This window comes from Meles meles, chromosome 5 (genome assembly GCF_922984935.1).
Source record: "Meles meles chromosome 5, mMelMel3.1 paternal haplotype, whole genome shotgun sequence".
Taxonomy (NCBI): domain Eukaryota; kingdom Metazoa; phylum Chordata; class Mammalia; order Carnivora; family Mustelidae; genus Meles; species Meles meles.
The window spans coordinates 126,933,234-126,956,642 of NC_060070.1; the positions used below are offsets into that span (position 1 = coordinate 126,933,234).

Sequence of the window (23,409 nt, forward strand, 5' to 3'; positions counted from 1 at the left end):
AAGTGATCTCTATAGAAACAAAATAATCAAATTACAATAAGAACATCATCTATCCAAGTGAATATGGATGACTAGATTCAGTTAAATTAATATACTCTTAAAATTTTTTTACAAATGGTCAGACAAATGGCAAATTGACATTACTTTGTGTTATTAAAACAGAACTTGTCAAATGTAGACAAAATAAATGTCAAGTAAATAATTAACTTTTAAAAATAAACTCTTAGTCCCTAGTAGAGGTGGCACGAATAAAAGAAAAAAACAGGATAAAACAGGATATACTGTCACCCTGAAACAGAAAGACAATGTCTCTAGCACTTCGTGAGAGCTATCATTCCTCACTTCCCTCACCTTCCACTGTGATTTTAACCTGGTGACTTGCTACTAATCTTTATTATTCCTCAATCTTTTCTTTTTCTGTGAATTTTTAATAATCAAGTTAACTGTCTCAGATCCCATTATTGAGGCTTCTCATAACTGCTCCAATCTTCTTCCTAATAGGGAGTCTTTTGTTTGACTATACACTGTATGTGATTTGGCAACCTACAAAGAACAATCCAAGGAGCATGGGAAATAACTTTCTCCCTCTGTCTGCCACTTTCCCTGCCACTGCCACCACCTCCTACACTGATATTTGAAATTATACCATTCCAGAGCAAGTTAATCATTTTCCTTTACTTAGTGACAAAAACCAAGTTTCCGGAAATGAAAAACAACTGAAATAAAATGGCAATAGACAGCAAATTTCAACAAGATTAGATACAAATGAAGAAAAAGTCAAGGAGAAGAGAGAGCTGAATGAATTATTCTGAATCACTAAAAGAATTAGAGATGGGTGGGGAAAAAATAAAAAATGTTAGAGACATGAACAGAGTGAGGTCTAACATATATCCCATAGGAGGTCTTGAAGGAGAGAAAAGAGTGAATAGAAAAGAATAATATTTAAAGAGGTAATAGTTGAGATTTTCCAGACCTGATTAACGGTATCAATCAGTCAGGGGAAAAAAGGACAACAATATACACCAAGAGATACATCATAATGGAACTATGAAATATTAGAGACAAAGAAAACAAAAAATATCTAAAAGGCAGATAAAGACTACAATATATATCTCTCAGTAACTGACAAATTGAAGACGAAAACACATAAAAGGAATGGATATAGAAGACTGAACAATAAAATTCACAAACTTGATCTAATGGTTTTTAAAACTAAAGGATATAATATTTTCAAGCAAGGGAGAATATTTAAGAAACTCATCATGTATCAGCCTGAAAAGGAAGTCTCAACAAAGTCAAAAACATGACATTCACTAACCTCATCAGCATAATTAAGTTAAAAATCTCTAACAAAGAGAAAACTCATTCCCAACAGGGAAACTAATTGCTACCCACCCACCCACCCCCAATTTGGAAATTTAAAATCACACTCCTATATAGTTGTGTGTCAAAGGAAGACTCACAATTAAAATGAGCAAATACAAAACAGAACTAAAATATGTTAATATGTGGAATAGTGCTAAAGAGATAGAGGGACATTCATACCTTGAATGTTTATATTAAAAAGGCAGAAAGGGGAGGAGGAATCAAGATGGCAGAGAAGTAGCAGCCTGAGACTACATCAGGTAGCAGGAGATCAGCTCGATAGCTTATCTAAACATTGCAAACACCTACAAATCCAACGGGAGAGCAAAGAGAAGAAGAACAGCAACTCTAGAAACAGAAAATCAACCACTTTCTGAAAAGTAGGACTGCCGGAGAAGTGAATCTAAAATGACGGGAAGATAGACCACGGGGGGAGGGGCCGGCTCCCGGCAAGCGGCGGAGGAACGGAGCACAAAATCAGGACTTTTATAAGTCTGTTCCACTGAGGGACATTGCTCCAGAGGCTAAACCAGGGTGAGGCCCACGCCGGGTCAGTGTGGCCCCAGGTCCCGCAGGGTCACAGAAGGATCGGGGATGTCGGAGTGTCGCAGAGCTCACAGGTATTAGAACGGAGAAGCCGGCTGCAGAGACAGAGCCGAGGACTGAACTCTCAGCTCGGGGTTACCTTGAACCGGTCGCGGGCTGGGTGAGCTCGGAGCGCGGCTAGAGGTTGGGGATACGGGAGTGATTGGGTGCTGTTCTCTGGGGGCGCACTGAGGAGTGGGGCCCCAGGCTCTCGGCTCCTCCGGGCCAGAGACTAGGAGGCCGCCATTTTCATTCCCGTCCTCCGGAACTCTACGGAAAGCGTTCAGGGAACAGAAGCTCCCAAAAGCGAATACAGACAATTATAAGAACATATGATGAGCAACTCTACGCCAACAAATTTGACAATCTGGAAGAAATGGATGCATTCCTAGAGACATATAAACTACCACAACTGAACCAGGAAGAAATAGAAAACCTGAACAGGCCCATCACCAGTAAGGAGATTGAAACAGTCATCAAAAATCTCCAAACAAACAAAAGCCCAGGGCCAGACGGCTTCCCAGGGGAATTCTACCAAACATTTAAAGAAGAACTCATTCCTATTCTCCTGAAACTGTTCCAAAAAATAGAAATGGAAGGAAAACTTCCAAACTCATTTTATGAGGCCAGCATCACCTTGATCCCAAAACCAGACAAGGATCCCACCAAAAAAGAGAACTACAGACCAATATCCTTGATGAACACAGACGCAAAAATTCTCGCCAAAATACTAGCCAATAGGATTCAACAGTACATTAAAAGGATTATTCAGCACGATCAAGTGGGATTTATTCCAGGGCTGCAGGGTTGGTTCAACATCCGCAAATCAATCAATGTGATAGAACACATTAATAAAAGAAAGAACAAGAACCATATGATACTCTCAATAGATGCTGAAAAAGCATTTGACAAAATACAGCATCCCTTCCTGATCAAAACTCTTCAAAGTGTAGGGATAGAGGGCACCTACCTCAATATTATCAAAGCCATCTATGAAAAACCCACCGCAAATATCATTCTCAATGGAGAAAAACTGAAAGCTTTTCCGTTAAGGTCAGGAACACGGCAGGGATGTCCATTATCACCACTGCTATTCAACATAGTACTAGAAGTCCTAGCCTCAGCAATCAGACAACAAAAATAAATTAAAGGCATCCAAATTGGTAAAGAAGAAGTCAAACTATCACTCTTCGCAGATGATATGATACTATATGTGGAAAACCCAAAAGACTCCACTCCAAAACTGCTAGAACTTGTACAGGAATTCAGTAAAGTGTCAGGATATAAAATCAATGCACAGAAATCAGTTGCATTTCTGTACACCAACAACAAGACAGAAGAAAGAGAAATTAAGGAGTCAATCCCATTTACAATTGTACCCAAAACTATAAGATACCTAGGAATAAACCTAACCAAAGAGGCTAAGAATCTATACACAGACAATTATAAAGTACTCATGAAAGAAATTGAGGAAGACACAAAGAAATGGAAAAATGTTCCATGCTCCTGGATTGGAAGAATAAATATTGTGAAAATGTCCATGCTACCTAAAGCAATCTACACATTTAATGCAATCCCTATCAAAATACCATCCATTTTTTTCAAAGAAATGGAACAAATAATCCTCAAATTTATATGGAACCAGAAAAGACCTCGAATAGCCAAAGGAATATTGAAAAAGAAAGCCAAAGTTGGTGGCATCACAATTCCGGACTTCAAGCTCTATTACAAAGCTGTCATCATCAAGACAGCATGGTACTGGCACAAAAACAGACACATAGATCAGTGGAACAGAATAGAGAGCCCAGAAATAGACCCTCAACTCTATGGTCAACGAATCTTCGACAAAGCAGGAAAGAATGTCCAATGGAAAAAAGACAGCCTCTTCAATAAATGGTGCTGGGAAAATTGGACAGCCACATGCAGAATAATGAAATTGGACCACTTCCTTACACCACACACGAAAATAGACTCCAAATGGATGAAGGACCTCAATGTGAGAAAGGAATCCATCAAAATCCTTGAGTAGAATGCAGGCAGCAACCTCTTCGACCTCAGCCGTAGCAACATCTTCCTAGGAACAACGGCAAAGTCAAGGGAAGCAAGGGCAAAAATGAACTATTGGGATTTCATCAAGATCAAAAGCTTTTGCACAGCAAAGGAAACAGTTAACAAAACCAAAAGACAACTGACAGAATGGGAGAAGATATTTGCAAACGACATATCAGATAAAGGGCTAGTATCCAAAATCTATAAGGAACTTAGCAAACTCAACACCCAAAGAACAAACAATCCAATCAAGAAATGGGCAGAGGACATGAACACACATTTCTGCAAAGAAGACATCCAGATGGCCAACAGACACATGAAAAAGTGCTCTGCTCCACGTCACTCAGCATCAGGGAAATACAAATCAAAACCACAATGAGATACCACCTCACACCAGTCAGAATGGCTAAAATTAACAAGTCAGGAAATGACAGATGCTGGCGAGGATGCGGAGAAAGGGGAACCCTCCTCCACTGTTGGTGGGAATGCAAGCTGGTGCAACCACTCTGGAAAACAGCATGGAGGTTCCTCAAAATGTTGAAAATAGAACTACCGTATGACCCAGCAATTGCACTACTGGGTATTTACCCTAAAGATACAAACATAGTGATCCGAAGGGGCACGTGTCCCCGAATGTTTATAGCAGCAATGTCTACAATAGCCAAACTATGGAAAGAACCTAGATGTCCATCAACAGATGAATGGATCAAGAAGAGGTGGTATATATACACAATGGAATACTATGCAGCCATCAAAAGAAATGAAATCTTGCCATTTGCAACGACATGGATGGAACCAGAGCGTATCATGCTTAGTGAAATAAGTCAATCAGAGAAAGACAACTATCATATGGTCTCCCTGATATGAGGACATGGAGAAGCAACATGGGGGGTTAGGGGGATAGGAAAAGAATAAATGAAACAAGATGGGATTGGGAGGGAGACAAACCATAAATGACTCTTAAGCTCACAAAACAAACTAGGGGTTGCTGGGGGGAGGTGGGATTGGGAGAGGGGGAGGGCGCTATGAACATTGGGGAGGGTATGTGCTATCGTGAGTGCTGTGAAGTGTGTAAACCTGGCGATTCACAGACCTGTACCCCTGGGGATAAAAATACATTATATGTTTATTAAAAAAAAAAATTTTGGAAGGGGAGGCGAACCATAAGAGACTATGGACTCTGAAAAACAACCTGAGGGTTTTGAAGGGTCAGGGGTGGGAGGTTGGGGGAACCGGTGGTGGGTAATGGGGAGGGCACGTTTTGCATGGAGCACTGGGTGTTGTGCAAAAACAATGAATACTGTTACACTGAAAAAATAAATAAAATGAAAAAAAAAGGCAGAAAGGTTTGGAATCAATAAGCTACATAACGAAAACAATTAAGCTAAGTGCTCAAATTACTGTGACAGGAAACAAGGACATACAGAGAGATTAGTAAAGCCAATTTGGTTCTTGAAAAGACTAATCAAGAAAAAAGACTGAAAATATTAAGTCTAGAAATAACCTCAGATGCAGCTGAAATTGAGATAATATGAAACTATTATAATACAACTTTATACCAATAAAATTAGAAATTTAGACAAAATGGAGAAAGCCCAAGAAAAATACAGATGATCACAACCAACAAGAAGAAACAAAACTTGAATGGTTCTTTTACCATTAAAGAAATTGAACGAATAATTAAAAATCATCTCATAAAGAAAAAGCTAGAGAGTTCTTATAACTATTCAAAGAACAAATATTCCAATGTTATATAAACTAATAGGAAGAAAAGAGGAATACAATTTTTTTTTTTTTTAGGTTGGGTATGGCGTTCATTCTTAACAAATGCCTATTACTGTAGTCCGTACAGATGACAGCTGACCGATTTCAAGAAGTGATAAACTGCAGGTGTCCTCAGCCATTACCCCTGCATTAACCTACCATTGTGGCCCTGATAAGGCCCTGCTGCCCTGACACCCTGCTGTCTGCCACCCCTACTCACCCCGCCCTATGAGTGTTTCTCCCTCCTGCCGGGGTTATCCACCCACGCAATCCCCAGTGGGGCCCTACCACTCCGCTTGTGTTGTCTTTTTTTTTTTTTGGTCTTTTTTTTTATTTCTAATTTTTTTCTATAAACATATAATGTATTTTTATCCCCAGGGGTACAGGTCTGTGAATCGCCAGGTTTACACACTTCACAGCACTCACCATAGCACATACCCTCCCCAATGTCCATAACCCCCTTCCCCCTCTCCCAACCCCACCTCTCCCCAGCAACCTCCAGTTTGTTTTTTGAGATTAAGAGTCACTTATAGTTTGTCTCCCTCCCAATTCCATCTTGTTTCATTTATTCTTCTCCTATCCCCCTAACCCCCATGTTGCATCTCCACGTCCTCATATCAGGGAGATCATATGACAGTTGTCTTTCTCCGATTGACTTATTTCACTAAGCATGAATACAATTTTTAATTCGTCTTACAAATTAGCATAAGCTACATGTAGCAACATGGATATATATCAAAAACAATATTGAGTAGAGAAAGCAAATCAGAGAAAAAAATACATACCATATAATCCCATTTATGCTATTTAAAAGTCAAAAACAGGTAATATTAAATAATGTATTGTTTAGAAACCACAAAATGCAGAAGTGTCTAACCATAAGGGAAAATGGATGATTCAGATGTGCAGGGCACAAACAGTCCTGGGAATATACTCCATTTCTTCAGCCTGGCAACAGGTGAACATGCATTCATTTTTTATTCTTCTATCTTTTTTTTTTTTTAAGATTTTTATTTATTTATTTGACAGACGGAGATCACAAGTAGGCAGAGAAGCAGGCAGAGGGAGAGGAGGAAGCAGACTCCCTGCTGAGCAGAGAGCCCGATGCGGGGCTTGATCCCAGAACCCCAGGATCATGACCTGAGCCAAGGCAGAGGCCTCAACACACTGAGCCACCCAGGCACCCTTGTTCTTCTATCTTATACCTATATAAGATTTAGTCCCTTGGAGAAATAAAATTATTTAATATTTTCATATTTGAAAAGAATTTATAATCTAGAAAAGAAGCATACCAATATTAAACTAATCATGATATAATGTGTTAAGATGATATTCTAGTGTTGTAATATAAAAAAAGGTATCACAGGAATAAAGAAGAGAATTTGATCCATTTTGCAGTTTGGGAGAAAGAATGAGAAGTCTTTCCACAGAGTGAGACATCTGTATCTGAGATAGATAGGTAGATGATCAAGATTTTGTCATGTTGAGGTTGAGGAAAAGGTATTACAGACCCTTAGAACAATAGATGCTACAGGTAAATATTCTTAAAATATGGCTTGGTAAGCTGATGTTGAATGAATGTTTGTTGAAGGAATAAAAGACCTGACAAATCATACAAAATACTCAAGAAAAGATGAATAACTAAACAATAGGGTATTGGTAAGTATAAAGGAGATGAATAGCATAAGACAAAGAAGTAAGGGTCTAGATTAAAACAATATGAACATCATCAGCCTAAGGAGTTTAAGTGTTATTCCTCAGTCAATGAGGAGACTGAAATGTGGGAAGGAGGAAGAATATAATCAGATCTGTATTTTTGAAACTCCATGGATAATTAAAGAGTGAAATTTAGAGCATAAGCAAAGCATTTGGAGGAAGGCTTCTGCAATAGCACAAGGATCAGATGATGAAAGAGAGCTGATCTTGGTTAGGAAGAACAAATTAGGGAGGGAGAGAGAGAAGATCGTTCAGAGGTTGAACCATCCATTCCTAAGGTTCATGAGTCAAAGACAATTCCCAAGTCCTGGCTTGCTGACTCAGTGATTACCGACCAAGACAGGAAACACAAAAAGCAAAGCTGATTTGGAGGAGGAAGAAGGAATATGACTTTGGTTTGGGTAAGCTGCTCTGAAATCCCGGTGGCAACTTCTAGTGAAGACGTCTGATAGGAAACAGATCTGCAGCGTAGGAATGAAATATAAGTTAAAGATACAGATTTGGGACTCACGGGCATCAATGATAAATGAAGCAGTGGGAATAGATGAGATCTCCTAAGAAAAAGGCACAGAATGTGAAGAGGAAACAAAGTACAAGTCCAAATAATAGGAACAGGACAAGGATGGTAAAAGACAATTACTTAAGTTGTTCAATTGTACCTGCTCAGGTTCAAGGTTTTTGATTTAGGACTCCACACAATATGGAACTGATGACCAACGGTCTTATTCACTTATTGCCTACACCTTCCCAACTTTCCAAAGAGACTTATCTTGATGAAGTCCCAAAAGTTCATTTTCGCTTTTGTTTCCTTTGCCTTTGGAGACATGTCTTGAAAGAAGTTTCTGTGGTCGATGTCGAAGTGGTTACTGCCTATGTTCTCCTCTAGGATTTTGATAGATTCCTGCCTCATGTTGAGTTAATGCCTTTCTCTCATCTCTGAAACAACCACTTCTCTGTGAAATCTTATATTCCTCCTTACTTTGGGAAAGCTTTTCTGAATTACTTTCTGTATTGGGGAACCAATATTTTACTTTATAAATCATAAGGTCCTTGTGTCCTTCCTACTATATTACCTCTTTATGTCTCTTTCTTTTTTCCCTTCCCATTTATACAAAGAAATTGAGGCAGTTAAATAAGGTTAAAACTAATATTTAGCAGACAGGGACACATCTGTCTCTAATCTACTGAACTCCAAAACACATTCATTTACAAATATGTATTATATAAAAACAGCCTCTAAACAAAATTTAGCTGGAGAAGAGATGGGAAAAATAAAATATAAAGAGATAATACAGTGAGGACTCAAAACTATAGTCATTCACATCATATACTGAATTCAAATGATTTCAAATGAAACTTGAGAAATATATACAATTAAGCTAAAAATAATCAAATATGTAAAATATGGTATATACGTATGGTTCAGATGACACAAAAATCTTTAAAATTGATTGTTGTATGTAAAGGATCTTTCCTGGACATGTGAAAAAAAGAAGCTGCCCTCTCCCCACCTACCATGTCAAAATTTCTGAAAGAGATTTAGGTGCATAAAATAAAACATCAATCAAGAATTTAATGCCCAGGGGTGCCTGGGTGGCTCAGTGGGTTAAGCCTCTGCCTTTGGCTCAGGCCATGATCTCAGGGTCCTGGGACTGAGCCCCACACATCGGGCTCTTTGCTCAGTGGGGAGCCTGCTTCTCCCTCTCTCTCTGCCTCCCTCTGCCTATTTGTGATCTCTCTTTGTCAAATAAATAAAAACTTAAAAAAAAAAAAGAATTTAATGCCCAGCTAATTTAATGATTACAGTCCCAAGTCAGTCAAAAATCTGCAACTATACAAATTATAAATTTGTATAGATGTTTGTTTTTTAAAGACTGGGGCAGGTTAAAATAGCATTTTATATATGAAAAAAATCCTTGGAATTATATAATTATAGGTACTACAATAAAATTATGTACTGAAGTGTATTAACGATATAGCTCTATTTTCCCTTCTCAAAGGCCTCAAGAATTAATGACTTGTGGCAAATTTGGTTTGCACACTTAAAATGAAAAACATGATTTCCTTAACCCTCTAAATACCTTTAAAATGAACTCTACTAGAATATCAATAGTCAATGAATATATGAAAAAGTGTTAACCTACCAAATAGGGAAAGGAATGCAAATTAAATCATGAAAGAGTATTTTTATCTATCAAATTAAAATATTATAATCAGCAATGATGACCAAAATGTGATGAAACCAGCAATATTTACCAAGAGTCTTTAGAGCTCTAATTCTACTTCTAGGAATCGATTTTGAGAAATAAAACATGTGCTCGAAATTATCTTCACCTCTCAGTAACAAGAACAAAAATAACCTTAAGGTTCCCAGTAGGAAAAAGTTAAAAAAAAAAAAAAAGTACATCCACATTAGCAACTGTTATAAGCCATAAAACTCACATCTCCATATTTAATAAAGGTGTTCACAACAGAACTGTCAACAGAAAAAGATATATCTAATGTAAACTAAATTCAGAAAAATATGTCTCATATTTTTCTAACATATATACATATAGGTATATGGTATATAAAAGTACTGATTACTATAAATACTAAAATATAACTGTTTATCTTTGGTGCATTATAAATAATTAAACAAAAATTTTTTTAGACTTTTCAAATACCCTCTACCATCTACCTTGTTGCAAATGGCAAGATTTTATGGGGTTTTTTTGATGGCTTCACAGTATTTCTCCTTTTTAAAAATAATGATTGAGGGGCACCTGGGTGGCTCAGTCAGTTAAGCATCCAACTCTTCATCTCAGCACAGGTCACAATCTCAGGGTCTTGGGATCAAGCCCTGTATCAGGTTCCCCACTCAGTGGGGAGTCTGCTTATCTCCCTCTCCCTTCTACCCACCCCCTAGCTCTCTCTCTCTAAAATAAATAAATTACTCTTATTTACAATTACAAAGTGACAGAATGAATAACAAACTATTTGTGTGAACAATGTGCCCCCATAGTTTTTCTGGGATCTATGGCTTTAGAGATTTCTGTCTTCGAAAAGGGAACTATAAAAAATAATGGCAGTGGCAGTGTTTCTCCATTAATGCAAGAAAATTATTTTAATTGGATGGCATCATAAAAATTAATGGATTCACTCATAATAAACAGAATCAGCACAAATGCTATCATCTAAACTCAGTTTATTGATTCATTTATTATTCAACTTAATGATTTCAAAATATTTAATGTAAAATATTAAAAAATCCTAATTCTAAAAAAAATCCTAATTCTGAGTGTGAAAAACGGTTCATCATTTGTTCCAAGCTTTACCTCCAGATCCAACATTTTACCTTGGATTCAAAATAGTATCAACAACTCTCTCTCTATCTTTCTCTCAAATAAATAAATAAATCTTTTTAAAAAGTTGGGGAGTACCTGGGTGGCATAGTCAGTTAGGCGTCCAACTCTTGGCTTCTGGTCAGGTTATTATCTCAGGTCATGGGATCAAAGCCCAGGTCAGGCTCCACACACAGCGCAGAGTCTGCTTGAGACTTTCTCTCCCTCTGCCCTTCCCCCTCAACTCTCTCTCTCAAATACATAAATAAATCTTTGAAAAAAAGTGATATCAACAAGACTAGGAAGGATATCAAAGCCTTGTATGTCAACTTCATTCTATTTATGATACAAACTGAAGCAACAGTTACTACTCATAACTTTGTAAAAACCTAAAGAGAACCAAACTTACTCCTTCTGTTATATGCAATTCCTAATCATTTCATGTATTTTTAAATGATTAAAAAAGCTGTTCAGTAAATATATTTGTGTCACTATTGTTACTGCACAAAAAACAAAGTGTCACTCTGTACAAGTATGAATTCTTTACTGCAGGGGAGCACCTTGCAATTCTCAATACAAAAATTTCTGGAAATAAACTCAACATTTGGCCCTACAGCCTTAAGTCACATTTCTCATCAAGATGATTAATCTTTACGAAAAGGCAGGAAAACAAGACAGAGCCACCCACTTTGACATTTTCATTCTTTGAAAAAAAAAATCCACTTCTAGTTCATAAACCGTAACTATCATTTGTAAAAAGTATGCAATCCATCAAGAGTACTTTTTGATTATAAGATTAACAAGATCATTATCTTTCTTATTTTTTGTACTGAGAATACTGTAAGTGGTTCTAGCTTAGTTTTACTTAGAAATCTGATAAACCTTTGCCCAAGAACCAACCAACCTTTAATAAGAAGGTTGCTTCATTTTTTCCTTTTCTGCTTACTTGAAAAAATATAAACAAAGTATAACATCTAAAGAAAAACCTACTCCATTGATTTATACAGCACTCATTTTTGTCCAACTTGCTAAATCCATGAATTAGAGAGTGGAGAGCATGTATTTTTCAGGTAAGTCATTAAACCTCTGGAGGAAAGCTGTTGTAAGCCACTCTGGTGTGTGTGAGTCTTCGTGTGTGTCCCTGTGCTTGAGCACTTGTGCCATGCTTCAGCACAGTAAAAAGCAAAAGCATCATTGTGGTCATTTGGAAAGGGGCAGAGGAAGAAGAGGTGTGAATAAGCAGAAAGAGGTTTATCTGCAGGCTCAGGGAGTTTGTTGTTGGCTCTAAAGTAAAAGTTTTAACCTAAAAGGAGCCAAATTTGAGATGTTCTTAAAGATTTGGGTTTGATGCCTTTCTTTCCTAGTTCCTTCCCTTACTTTGAGCAGCCTGTGTGAGGAGTAAATCAGCTTTTGCCTTGAGAAAGCTTTGATCTAGAGAAGAGAAGAGAATATTAAATTAACAATTCTCAAGGTGAGTTATAAGAAGGGCAGGAATCATTCAAAGTCAGGGTAGGGTGAAGATGAAGGTATATGGGTGTGGGGAGGGTAAGGACAGAAAAGTATAGAAAAGCAAAAGAGAGGGGGTACTAAGAAAGTAGTTTGGAAACTAAATTGTTAAAATAACCAATTTGTTCATTTAGCATAATTCATTTACCTGTGTTATTTTCTCTATTCCTTGGAAGTTGTGCTTTTCAAAATGCTCTGCTATATTCAGAAAGGTGTGACGTTCTAGGTAGCAGCAGTTACTCAGAACTATCAAAAGTCTCTGTTCCTAAAAGTAAAACAAATGTTTAGAAAATTACATTTATATAATAACAAACTGGGTAACAGTTATCATTAATGACACTTAATTATAATCTCTTCATGTTTAATATCAATATTCAATGTTTTGTTTTTCTTGGTCCCTTTTTCCCCAATAATAATATAGAGAGAAACAATATAATTCTGTAACTCTTTATTTTATAACTGCTTGTTATTACGTAATGCACTGAAGAGTCAAATAATGCTGTCTTTGAAATTTAATAGCTGTATGGAAAAACAGTTAACTAGTAAGGTAGGATCAGCTGTTGTTCTTGTGAAAGGGGTTTATTTTACGGTTATTCTGCAACAAAAAGGCTATAAAATTGTTATTTTAAAATAATTACAAATGCAAAAATTCATAGAAAGTAATTTATAAATTTTTCTTAACTTGAAAGAGAATTATAATGCCATCTATATGATGGGGTCCTTCCAAAATCTGGGCCTTCACAGATGCATTTTATGTAGAATACTTTCCCTCTCATGGGGAGTGATAAAACAAAAGCAGGGAACTTTCCCATAGTATTGGATATGATGAGGGCTAGAGCCTCATACTCCTATGTTCTCCAGGGTTCTAGCCACTTTAAGGTAATTTCTTATCAAAATTACCACACCCCAAGGCTGATGAATAAACATCATTTTACAGTTCAGAAGAACTATTTTTGTAAACAAAATTCCAGGAATGGCAGTTATCTCCGCTGTTGTGGCTCACCGAGAACACTTTCCCATGCTCCCTCAGTGTGAGAGCATTCTCTAGAACAACAGTGACTAATTTAGGGCTTTGATTTAAGATCCCTTGACTAAACATTAAGGCAAAACTACTTTCCAGGGAAAATTTTCAGCCATATTTTGCTTATGTTTTATATATAACTTATGTTAAAGTCAACACTCTGAACTCAGTTGCCGAGTACAGCTTATACCTCACAATAATTTCATTTAGCTCCATCAGAAATTTTAAAACTTTCTAAATTTCTTTATTTAAAATATTATTATCTATTGCTGGCACAGTGTGGCCTATTCTGTGCCCCTTTTGGTCATCAACAAATATAATTAAAGGGCAAGGAGTTATTAAAAGTATCCTCAAGTGAATGAAATGTTGTGAATGGCCTTGAATTAATCGATGGATGGGAAATAAATTACAAAACAAGGAATATAAGGCTCTGTTATGTATACCACTCCTTCACATTTTGTGAATAAATGGCAAATGAGAACCAGAAAGAAAGCAGTAAATAGCACTGTATAGGCACACAGGTCAGTCTGAGGAAGGGGTATATTCCCTCCTGCCCCATACCTGGAATTATCATTATATGGTGGTCCTCATAAAGAACATAAAATAAAGTAAACATAAGGTGTCATCAGCCACTCTAAACATGCTACACTCTGCAAAAATCTCAACTGGTTTTTCAGTTATAAGATCAATCCTCAATTACCATTTCCTCCAAATATTAATCTTATAGTCTAACAGACCCCCGGGGCCTGCCACATCCTCTCTGCCCTGTTAATTAATACTTTTTACATTTTTCTCCCTATAATCTGCATTGTTCTTCCCCCAAAATGGAAACATAATTTGAGTGATTTGAAGTCTTATTCTTGGTAATCATATTTTTCTTCCCAACTCTGACCAATCAGAAGAAGTGAAAGTGGGAAGAATAATTGAACACTACAATAATCAAATCCTTAAACTTGAATATTTATTAAAAGCTTACTAGGAACTTAAATGAATATGTATGTTTGAAAATAACTCAACCTATCAAAGGCAGTGCTTGCCAATTATGTATTATTTCAATTATTTCTCACAGAATCTCTGAGATTGTAGGCATTACCGTCTCAACTTTGTCCAGGAGAAAACTGGACACCCTCAATGACATGCCCAAGATTATTCAGTCAGTAAGAAGACCAGGAAGCAACCTGAACCTCTACCTTACCATAACTGCCTCTCTGCTGAATAACAGAACAAAACCCTAAGAAGATCTCAATAATCTGGGTCAAATCTAATGAGTTATCATACAAATGCAGAGAAACACAGGAACTGAATTTGGTACCAAATGAACAATTTTAGGGAGTAAAATGGGAGAGATAAGGTCCTGTGACTGGGAGAAGCAAGTATGAAACACCTGCTGTGTGGCTGACAGTAAGTTTAATGTGACTCAATAGAGATGTAACCTAATGTGTAGTTCTGGCTGCTTCCCAGTTGCCAGGGCCACATCAGAGTCCGGTACTCCATTCTTCAAAGAGGACAGAAGTAGATTAAGAGGAGACTCATTGCTGTATCAACTAGGAGATGCCTAAAAGATTTAGGGTGTTACCTAAGAGAAAGGAAGATTCCAAGCCCACACAACAAATGTTTTCAAACACTGAAAAGACTGTCATGTAGAAATCAGGCTTGTTCTAAAGGGCAGAGAAAAAAGCTTGTTGGCCCAATAGCTCAGAAGGCCCTTCTCAATTCAGAAGGCTCTCCACTGATATGTTTCTCCTACAGGCACAAATGACCGCCTAACTGCCAAGCCCATAACGCTCCAGTTTTCATCTGACCCACCTGATCCTCTACTAGTCTTTGAAACTGTTAAATACTCCTTTGTTTAAATTATCTCTTCCACCTCTCTCAGGAACACTGTTTCATTTGAATTTTCTTCTCTCCCTCTCTCTGATTATTCTTTTTTGGGAACTTTGAGGCTCTCTGCTTCTGGCCATCCCTTAAATACTGGTAACTCAATGTTGTTTTTATGTATCTGGCCCTCCTCTCATTCTACCAGTATTTTTCCTAGTATTTTCCTGAGTATACTCATCCACTCCCAGGCCTTGTACTGCTTATACAGTTTATCCCTGAACATCACAGGTTCAAAATGTACCGGTCCCCTTATATGCAAATTTTTTGATACACACAGTACAGTATTGTAAATGTATTTTCTCTTCCTTATGATTTTGGTAACATTTCCTTTCTCTAATTTACTTTATTGTGATATAGCATATAATAATAACATAAAACGTGTTAATTGCCTGTTATTGGGAAGGCTTTTGTTCAACAATAGACTATTGGTAGTTAAGTTTTAGGGGAGTCAAAAGTTACAAATGGATTTTTGACTAAACAGGGCATCGATGACCCTAGCCTACCCTCATTGCTCAAGGGTCAACTGTGTATTACTGATTCACAAATCCGTATCTAGATTTCTTTCCTGGAGTCCAGACACATATATCTAATCACCTGCTAAATATCTCTGCTTGACTTGAATGTCACTCATTTAATACATCTGGCCCCAAACTGAATTTTTGATCTTTCCTATTATAACAAATTCGTTACTTAGGAGTTCATACTTATAAATATAATATCTGTGGGAATGATACAGGGCAGGAAATTTTGGTCATATGTTTTCTTTCTTGAGAGATACATATATACATACATACATGTACGCACACACACATACATCCTTCAAGCAAATGAAAAACCAGAGAGCATTATTTTTTTTAAAGATGGACAGGTCTAAATTTAAAGAGCTGAATTTATACATATAATAAAATATGTGTGTTAATCATTCCCAAATACCTGTATATGCTAAATAAGATATAAGTGTACATATATAAAAAGGTGGTATGGCTGGCTTTGTTTTTGCCACAGAACTTTATGTTCAAATGAAATGCTATTAGGGAACTTACAGAAATAAATTAGAGAAAAGCATAACTTCTCTAGTTAAAGAGGAAAAACATGGGGAGATGGGCCCCCATCTTGTGTTGCCTCTTCAACTTTCAAACAGCAGGGAACCACTAGGGCACCTACTTCACAGTCAAAAACTTGAATTAGCAAGGAGTAGATGGAACCACTTAAATAACAACTTCGACTAAAAGGTTTTTAAGTTGTGCAATACATATAAAATTATATTTTTACTGAAATTTTCACAAAATAAAGCATAGCTCAAAATTATAGAAAAGTATACTGTAACAGGAATTAATAGCTGCCTCTCAAAGTAATTTGGACTGATTTATAAGCAGTCAAAGTAATTTAGACTGATTTATAAGTCATCATATAATTTTAAAATGGTATGTTCAGCTTTCTATTTATCATCTTACTTACAGAAGTCAAACTGAAGTCTTCATGGATACTTCCAAACAAATCAGGAGAAGAAACATCAACTGAAAGACTAAAAAGGAAGCAAGTAAGAGAACAGTAACAAAGCACAAAAATTAACAATGTTAATATAATGTCATATATCTATTACAACTCAATAAAAAATGGAATGAACTTTATGTAAACTTGACTTTAAAAACTTTTGGTCAAAAATCTCATAACTCTGTTTTATATTTAACAATTAACAGCTCAAAGTAGACACAATAGGCTATCTATTATTACAGGTCATATGACATTTGTTTTGGGTTTTCTCAATACTCAAATTAAATTTTTAAAAATCACCAAAGGGAAAAAAGACCCGAATGGCCAAGGAAATGTTGAAAATGAAAAACAAAGCTGGAGGCATCACATTGCCTGATTTCAAGCTTTATTACAAAGCTGTGATCACCAAGACAGCATGGTACTGGCACAAAAACAGACACAGAGACCAGTGGGACAGAGTAGAGAGCCCAGATATGGACCCTCAACTCTATGGCCAAATAATCTTCAACAAAGCAGGAAAAAAAGATCCCATGGGAAAAAGACAATCTCTTCAACAAATGGTGCTGGGAAAATTGGGACAGTTCGGTACAGAAGAATAAAACTCGACCATTTTCTTACACCATACACAAAGATAAATTAAAAGTGGATGAAAGACCTCAATGTGAGACAGAAATCCATCAAAATCCTAGAGGAGAACATAGGCAATGACCTCTTCAACAGTGGCTGCAGAACTTCTTTCAAGACACGTCTTCAAAGGCAAGGGAAACAAAAGCAAAAATGACCTTTTGGGACTTCATCAAGATGAAAAGCTTCTGTGCAGCAAAGGAAACAGTCAACAAAACAAAGAGGCAACCCACGGAATGGGAGAGGATATTCCCAAATGACACTACAAAGGGCTGATATCCAAGATCTATAAAGAACTTTCGAACTCAACACCCAAAAAAACAGATAATCAAGTCAAAAAATGGGCAGAAGACATGAACAGACACTTGTCCACTAAAGACATACAAATGGCTAACAGACACATGAAAAAATGTTCATCATCATTAGCCATTAGGGAATTCCAAATCAAAACTACATTGAGATACCACCTTACACAGTTAGAATGGCAAAAATTAACAAGACAGGAGAAAAACAAATGTCAGAGAGGATGTGGAGAAAGGGGAACCCTCTTACACTGTTGGTGGGAATCCAAGTTGGTGCAGCCACTTTGGAAACAGTGTGGAGATTCCTCAGAAAATTAAAAAATAGAGCTACCCCATGACCTGGCAATTATACTACTGGATATTTACCCCAAAGATACAGATGCAGTGAAAAGAAGGGCCATCTGTACCCCAATGTTCATAGCAGCAATGTCCACAATCGCCAAACTGTGGAAAGAGTGGAGATGCCTTTCAACAGACATATGGCTAAAGAAGATGTGGTCCATATATACAATGGAATATTACTCAGCCATTAGACAGGATGAATACCCAACTTTTGTATCAACATGGATGGGACTGGAGGAGATTATGCTGAGTAAAATAACTCAAGCAGAGAAAATCAATTATGATATGGTTTCACTTACTTGTGGAACATAAGGAATAACATGGAAGACATTAAGAGAAGGAAAGGAAAAGTAAAGGGAGGTAAGTTGGAGGGGGAGATGAACCATGAGAGACTGTGGACTCTGAGAAACAAACTGAGGGTTTTAGAAGGAATGGGGTGGAGGGATGGGTGAGCCAGATGGTGGGTATTAAGGTGGGCATTCTACATATTACAAGGAACACTGGGTGTTATACATGGACAATGAATCTTGGAACATTGCTTCCAAAACCAATGATGTATTGTATGGTGAATAACACAACACAATTAAAAAAAAAAAAAAAACTAAAGGGGAAAATAGCTAATAATTTAATATTGAGGTACAGATTCAAATTAATTGAAATGTTTTTAACTATCAGAATCTCCAGAGTGCTTTTCAAGCTCATTTACATAATAAACCACTTACAGGTGAGCTGAGTTAGGAAATTAGCTAATAATCAACAAGTGACCAAAGATACAAAATTGCAGGGGAGGAAATACTATAATCCACTGATCAAGTGATATAATAGAATGATAATCAACACTGTAGCAGGAATTCTTTTCCTTAAACCTAACCAATGAATTTTAGAATTCATATGGAACAGTAAATAAATGAAAATATCAAATAATATTTTAAAATAGAATCGATAAAAAGATACCAATCTTAACAATAAAAAAGTAATGAACATTAATAATACAAAAAGATATAAAACATATAATAATGAATACAACAGAAAATAAAGTTCAAAAATATAGAGAAAACCCCAAAGACTCCACCAATAAACTACTAGAACTAATAAATGAATTCAGTAAAGCCACAGGATAGAAAATCAATGTACAGGAATCTGCTGAGTTCCTATACACCAACAATAAAGTAGCAGAGAGAGAAATCAAGAAAAAAAAATCCCATGTACAACTGCATCCAAAATAATAAAATACCAAGGAATAAACCTAACCAAACAGGCAAAAGATCTGTACATTGAAAACTGTAAAACACTGATGAAAGAAATTAAAGACCAAAAAATGAAAAGACATTCCACGCTCATGGATTGGAAGAACAAATATTGTTAAAATGTATGTATTACACAAAGCAATCTATACTTTTAATGCAATTCCTATCAAAATACCAATGGCATTTTTTACAGAACTAGAACAAGTAATCCTAAAATCTGTATAGAAGCACAAAAGACCCCAAATAGCCAAAGCAATCTTAAAAAGAAAAGCAAAGCTAGAGGTATCACAATTCTAGACATCAAGTTATATTATAAAGCTGTAGTCATCAAGACAGTATTGTATTGGCACAAAAATGGAAACATGGATCAATGGAACAGAACAGAAAACCAAGACTAAACTAGTATCATATGGTCACTGAATTTTTTTTTAAGATTTTATTTATTTATTTGACACAGAGAGAGAGAGAGAGAGAGAACATAAGCAGAGGGAGTAGGAGAGGGAAAAGCAGGCTTCCTGCTAATCAGGGAGCCCGATGCGGGGCTTGATCCCAGAACCCTGAGATCATGACCTGAGCCAAAGGCAGACACTTAACAACTGAGCCATCCAGGCACTCCAGGACACTTAATCTTTGATAAAGCAGAAAAGAATATGCAAAAGGACAGTCTATTCAAGAAATGGTGTTGGGAAAACTGGACAGCAACATCCAAAAAAAGAAACTGGACCACTTTATCACACAATACACAAAAATAAATTCAAAATGGATTAAAGACCTAGAAGTGAGACCTGAAACTATAAGAAACCTAGAACAGAACACAGGCAGTAACCACTTTAACACTAGCCAGAGCAACTTTTTCTAGATAACTTCCCCATTGCAAGGGAAACAAAAGCAAAAGTCAACCACTGGGACTACATCAAAATAAAAAGCTTCTGCCCAGCAAAGAAAACAATCTCAAAACTAAAAGGCAACCTACAAAATGGAAGAAGATATCTTCCAAAAATGGAAGAAGATATCTATAAATGACATATCCAATAAAGGGTTAGTATCCAAAACATAAAGAACTTATAAAGTTCAACACCCAAAGAACAAATTTAAAAATTAGCAGAACACATGAACAGGTATTTCTCCAAAAAAGACATCCAGATGGCCAAGACACATGAAAAGATGTTCATCATCACTCATCATTAGGGAAATGCAAATCAAAGATACAAGGAGATACCACCTCAAACCTATCAGAATATCCTTAAAGTATAAATTGGTAATTTGAGAAGTTTTCCATGTTTGTGATATTCTTGGTATTGGTTTACAAATGACATATCCAATAAAGGGTGAGTATCCAAAATATAAAGTCTCTCAGTATATAATGCTACTGTCTCTTTCAGATTTAATAAATACTGAACTGTAGCTTTTCTGTGATTTGATGTTATATATTTAACGCAATCCACCAGGAATTTTTATTGTTAATCAATTTCCTGATATTGTTGATTAAACGTCTTTCCTTTCAAACTGTTTTGTTACAATTTCTGTTTCAGACACCACTGAATTCTAATACATAGTGCTATGTATTTCTGAACTTTTCTTTTTTAAAAATTTTATTTCATTTTATTTTAAACTCCACATACAGTATTATATTAGTTTCAGGTGTACAATATAGCGATTTGACAGTTATATACATCGCTCCTGCTCATCACAACAAGTGCACTCCTTAATCCCCATTACCTGGTTTTATAAATACCAATTTATACCTGTTAGAAATACCTTAAATGGCATTTTTTCAGTATTTTCTGTGTCAGAGCATTTACCTTAACACAGAAGTTACATGTACCATATATCATTCAGTAACATTCAGATAAATTACATACTAAAAGATTCTATAGAACAATATTATGAAAGAATTATCACAATTTGTAAATGTTAAGAATCAACATGCATCCTCTGAAGCTCAAATAACTAAGCCTGACCCAGACATAATTCTACTAGAAAAATTAGTCTTTAACAAGAGTATACCTAATTCTCTAACATCAGAATTCTAAACGTTATCAACTTAGGAATTATATATCTTAATTTTCACTCTTATTATTTATAAAACTTGTTGCTTTCAATAATTAGTAACCAATCAGGTGTTCAGTTTGCTCAACATTTTTCTAGGAATGCTAAAATGAGTTCAGAAGATGAAGTAATTATATACAAATACAGGTCAAATATATAAAAATATAATTTTAATATATATAATCTATCTCTCTTATTGTCTTAGTTTATAAGACTACATATAAAACATTAGTCTGTATTTTTAATCCTCCTATATGCATCAGTGAGATTAGTTTCAGTTTACTTACTGTGTAGTATCTACATCTGCATCAGGCTTAGTGCTCAACTGTTCCAGACAGTATATAAAAATCTAAGTCAAAAATAAGAAGTTTCAGTAACATGATTCTTAGATATTAATCAATTTGGACATTAAAAGTAACTTTCTGTAAATAAATTCTTTTTTTTTTTTTTTAAGAGAGTGTATGCACGTACACTCACAAGTGGAGAGGGGTGGGCAGAAGGAAAGAGAGAATCTTAAGCAGGCTCCAGCACAGCATCAGAGCCTGACGCAGGGCTCAATCTCATGGCCCTTGGTTCATGACCTGAGTTGAAATAACAGTCGGACGCTTAACCAACTGGGCCACCTAGGTGCCCCAATAATTCTATGTAAATTTAAAAACCCAAATATATACTAAGTGACATGTATGTATGTATGTATGTATATCTCCCAGAAGTGATAGAATAAATATCCTGTATATGTACATAATTAAGTGCTGAAAGATTTAAAGCACCTATGTTTGATCCAACTATAAATTCCTGAATTTATTTTAGAAAAAAGACCTTTTCCTTCCTTTCATCCACTCAACTGCATGCTCAACTTTGTTATGTTCTGACAAAGCACTAGTCCCAACCAAAGAACTTCACACTGTAGACAAAATGTAAACAACTATCATGACATTTAATTTGTGCTGTAATAGAAATATACGGAAAGTAGGAGGAAAACACACAGAAAAGTATAATATAAAGTATATAAAAGTATACTTTTAAAAAGTATATAAAAGTATAAAAGTATATAAAAAGAAGTATAATATAAAGGGGTATTGCTAGAACAAGCTGGAATTAATCCTACCTTGAACTTTGTTACCTTACTTGCCATAAACTATTACAGACTCAGACAAGATGAAAAAAGAATGTTATACATATATTATTAATAGGAGGGAGTTTACTATAATTTGCTTTATTTCAGGTTTCAGGGCATCAGTGCTTTTACATATTACCTGCATGATATTGATGCTTAGTTGACAAACCTCCTCCTGTGTTTTAGGTTGTTGAAAGACCTATAAAGAAGAATTTTGGTAAGTTTTTGGACTTCACTGAGAAAATAAAATTTTGTGTTTATGAAGCTTGATATAAAAACAATCTCACATGGGAAACTGCTTCCGTGTGGGTAACCTTAATCTGAAAGGGAAGAGCTGCACTCCAGGCAGTGTTTTTGGCCTGAGAATACACTGGCATGGAGCAGCCTGACAACATTCAGATCAGTCATTCTCTCTGTATACAAAGTGTTGATGATTCCAATTACTCTACCTATAACAAATTCACATTTTAACTTGTCAGCCTATCATGGAACCTAGATTGACAGCCTATGCAATTAAATGAAATAAAACAAGCAAGCAGCTGACGGAAAAGCTCTTTTTTGCTGAAATGACTTATTTACAACTGTAATTCCCACAGGTTCCTGGAAAAGACTGAAACAGAAGTTAAATTTAACAGAAAACTTACACTGGCTTCTCCAGGCTTGCACTCTAGAACTCCTTTAAGTGACTGCAGAGAATGTACAATGCACTGCTCAAACTGATATGGCTGGAGGAAAAAAAATACATTATCTTAAAATTCAAAAATAAGCATTGGCTATTAAGATATTGAACACTGTGGTACAGATGGCCCTTCTTTTCACTACATCTGTATCACTGGGGTAAATACCCAGTAGTGCGATTGCAGGGTCATAGGGAAGCTCTATTTTTAATTTCTTAAGGAATCTCCACACTGTTTTCCAAAGCAGCTACACCAACTTGCATTCCCACCAACAGTGTAAGAGGGTTCTCCTTTCTCCACATCCTCTCCAAAATTTGTTGCTTACTGTCTTGTTAATTTTGGCCATTCTC

General features: G+C 36.1%; 1 protein-coding gene across 8 annotated transcripts in view; it reads right to left on the reverse strand.

The window, feature by feature from the left end:
• Positions 1–23,409, reverse strand: part of EXOC2 (exocyst complex component 2) — a 297,739-nt gene that overhangs the window by 97,487 nt on the left and 176,843 nt on the right. For all 8 annotated transcript variants that reach the window (XM_046004926.1, XM_046004927.1, XM_046004920.1 and 5 more), the window contains 5 exons: positions 23,027–23,107; positions 22,522–22,581; positions 21,553–21,614; positions 16,666–16,732; positions 12,457–12,573 (listed from right to left, as the gene is read on the reverse strand). In XM_046004926.1, the coding sequence (XP_045860882.1) occupies positions 12,457–12,573; positions 16,666–16,732; positions 21,553–21,614; positions 22,522–22,581; positions 23,027–23,107 (387 nt within the window). The remainder of the gene's footprint in view (positions 1–12,456; positions 12,574–16,665; positions 16,733–21,552; positions 21,615–22,521; positions 22,582–23,026; positions 23,108–23,409) is intronic.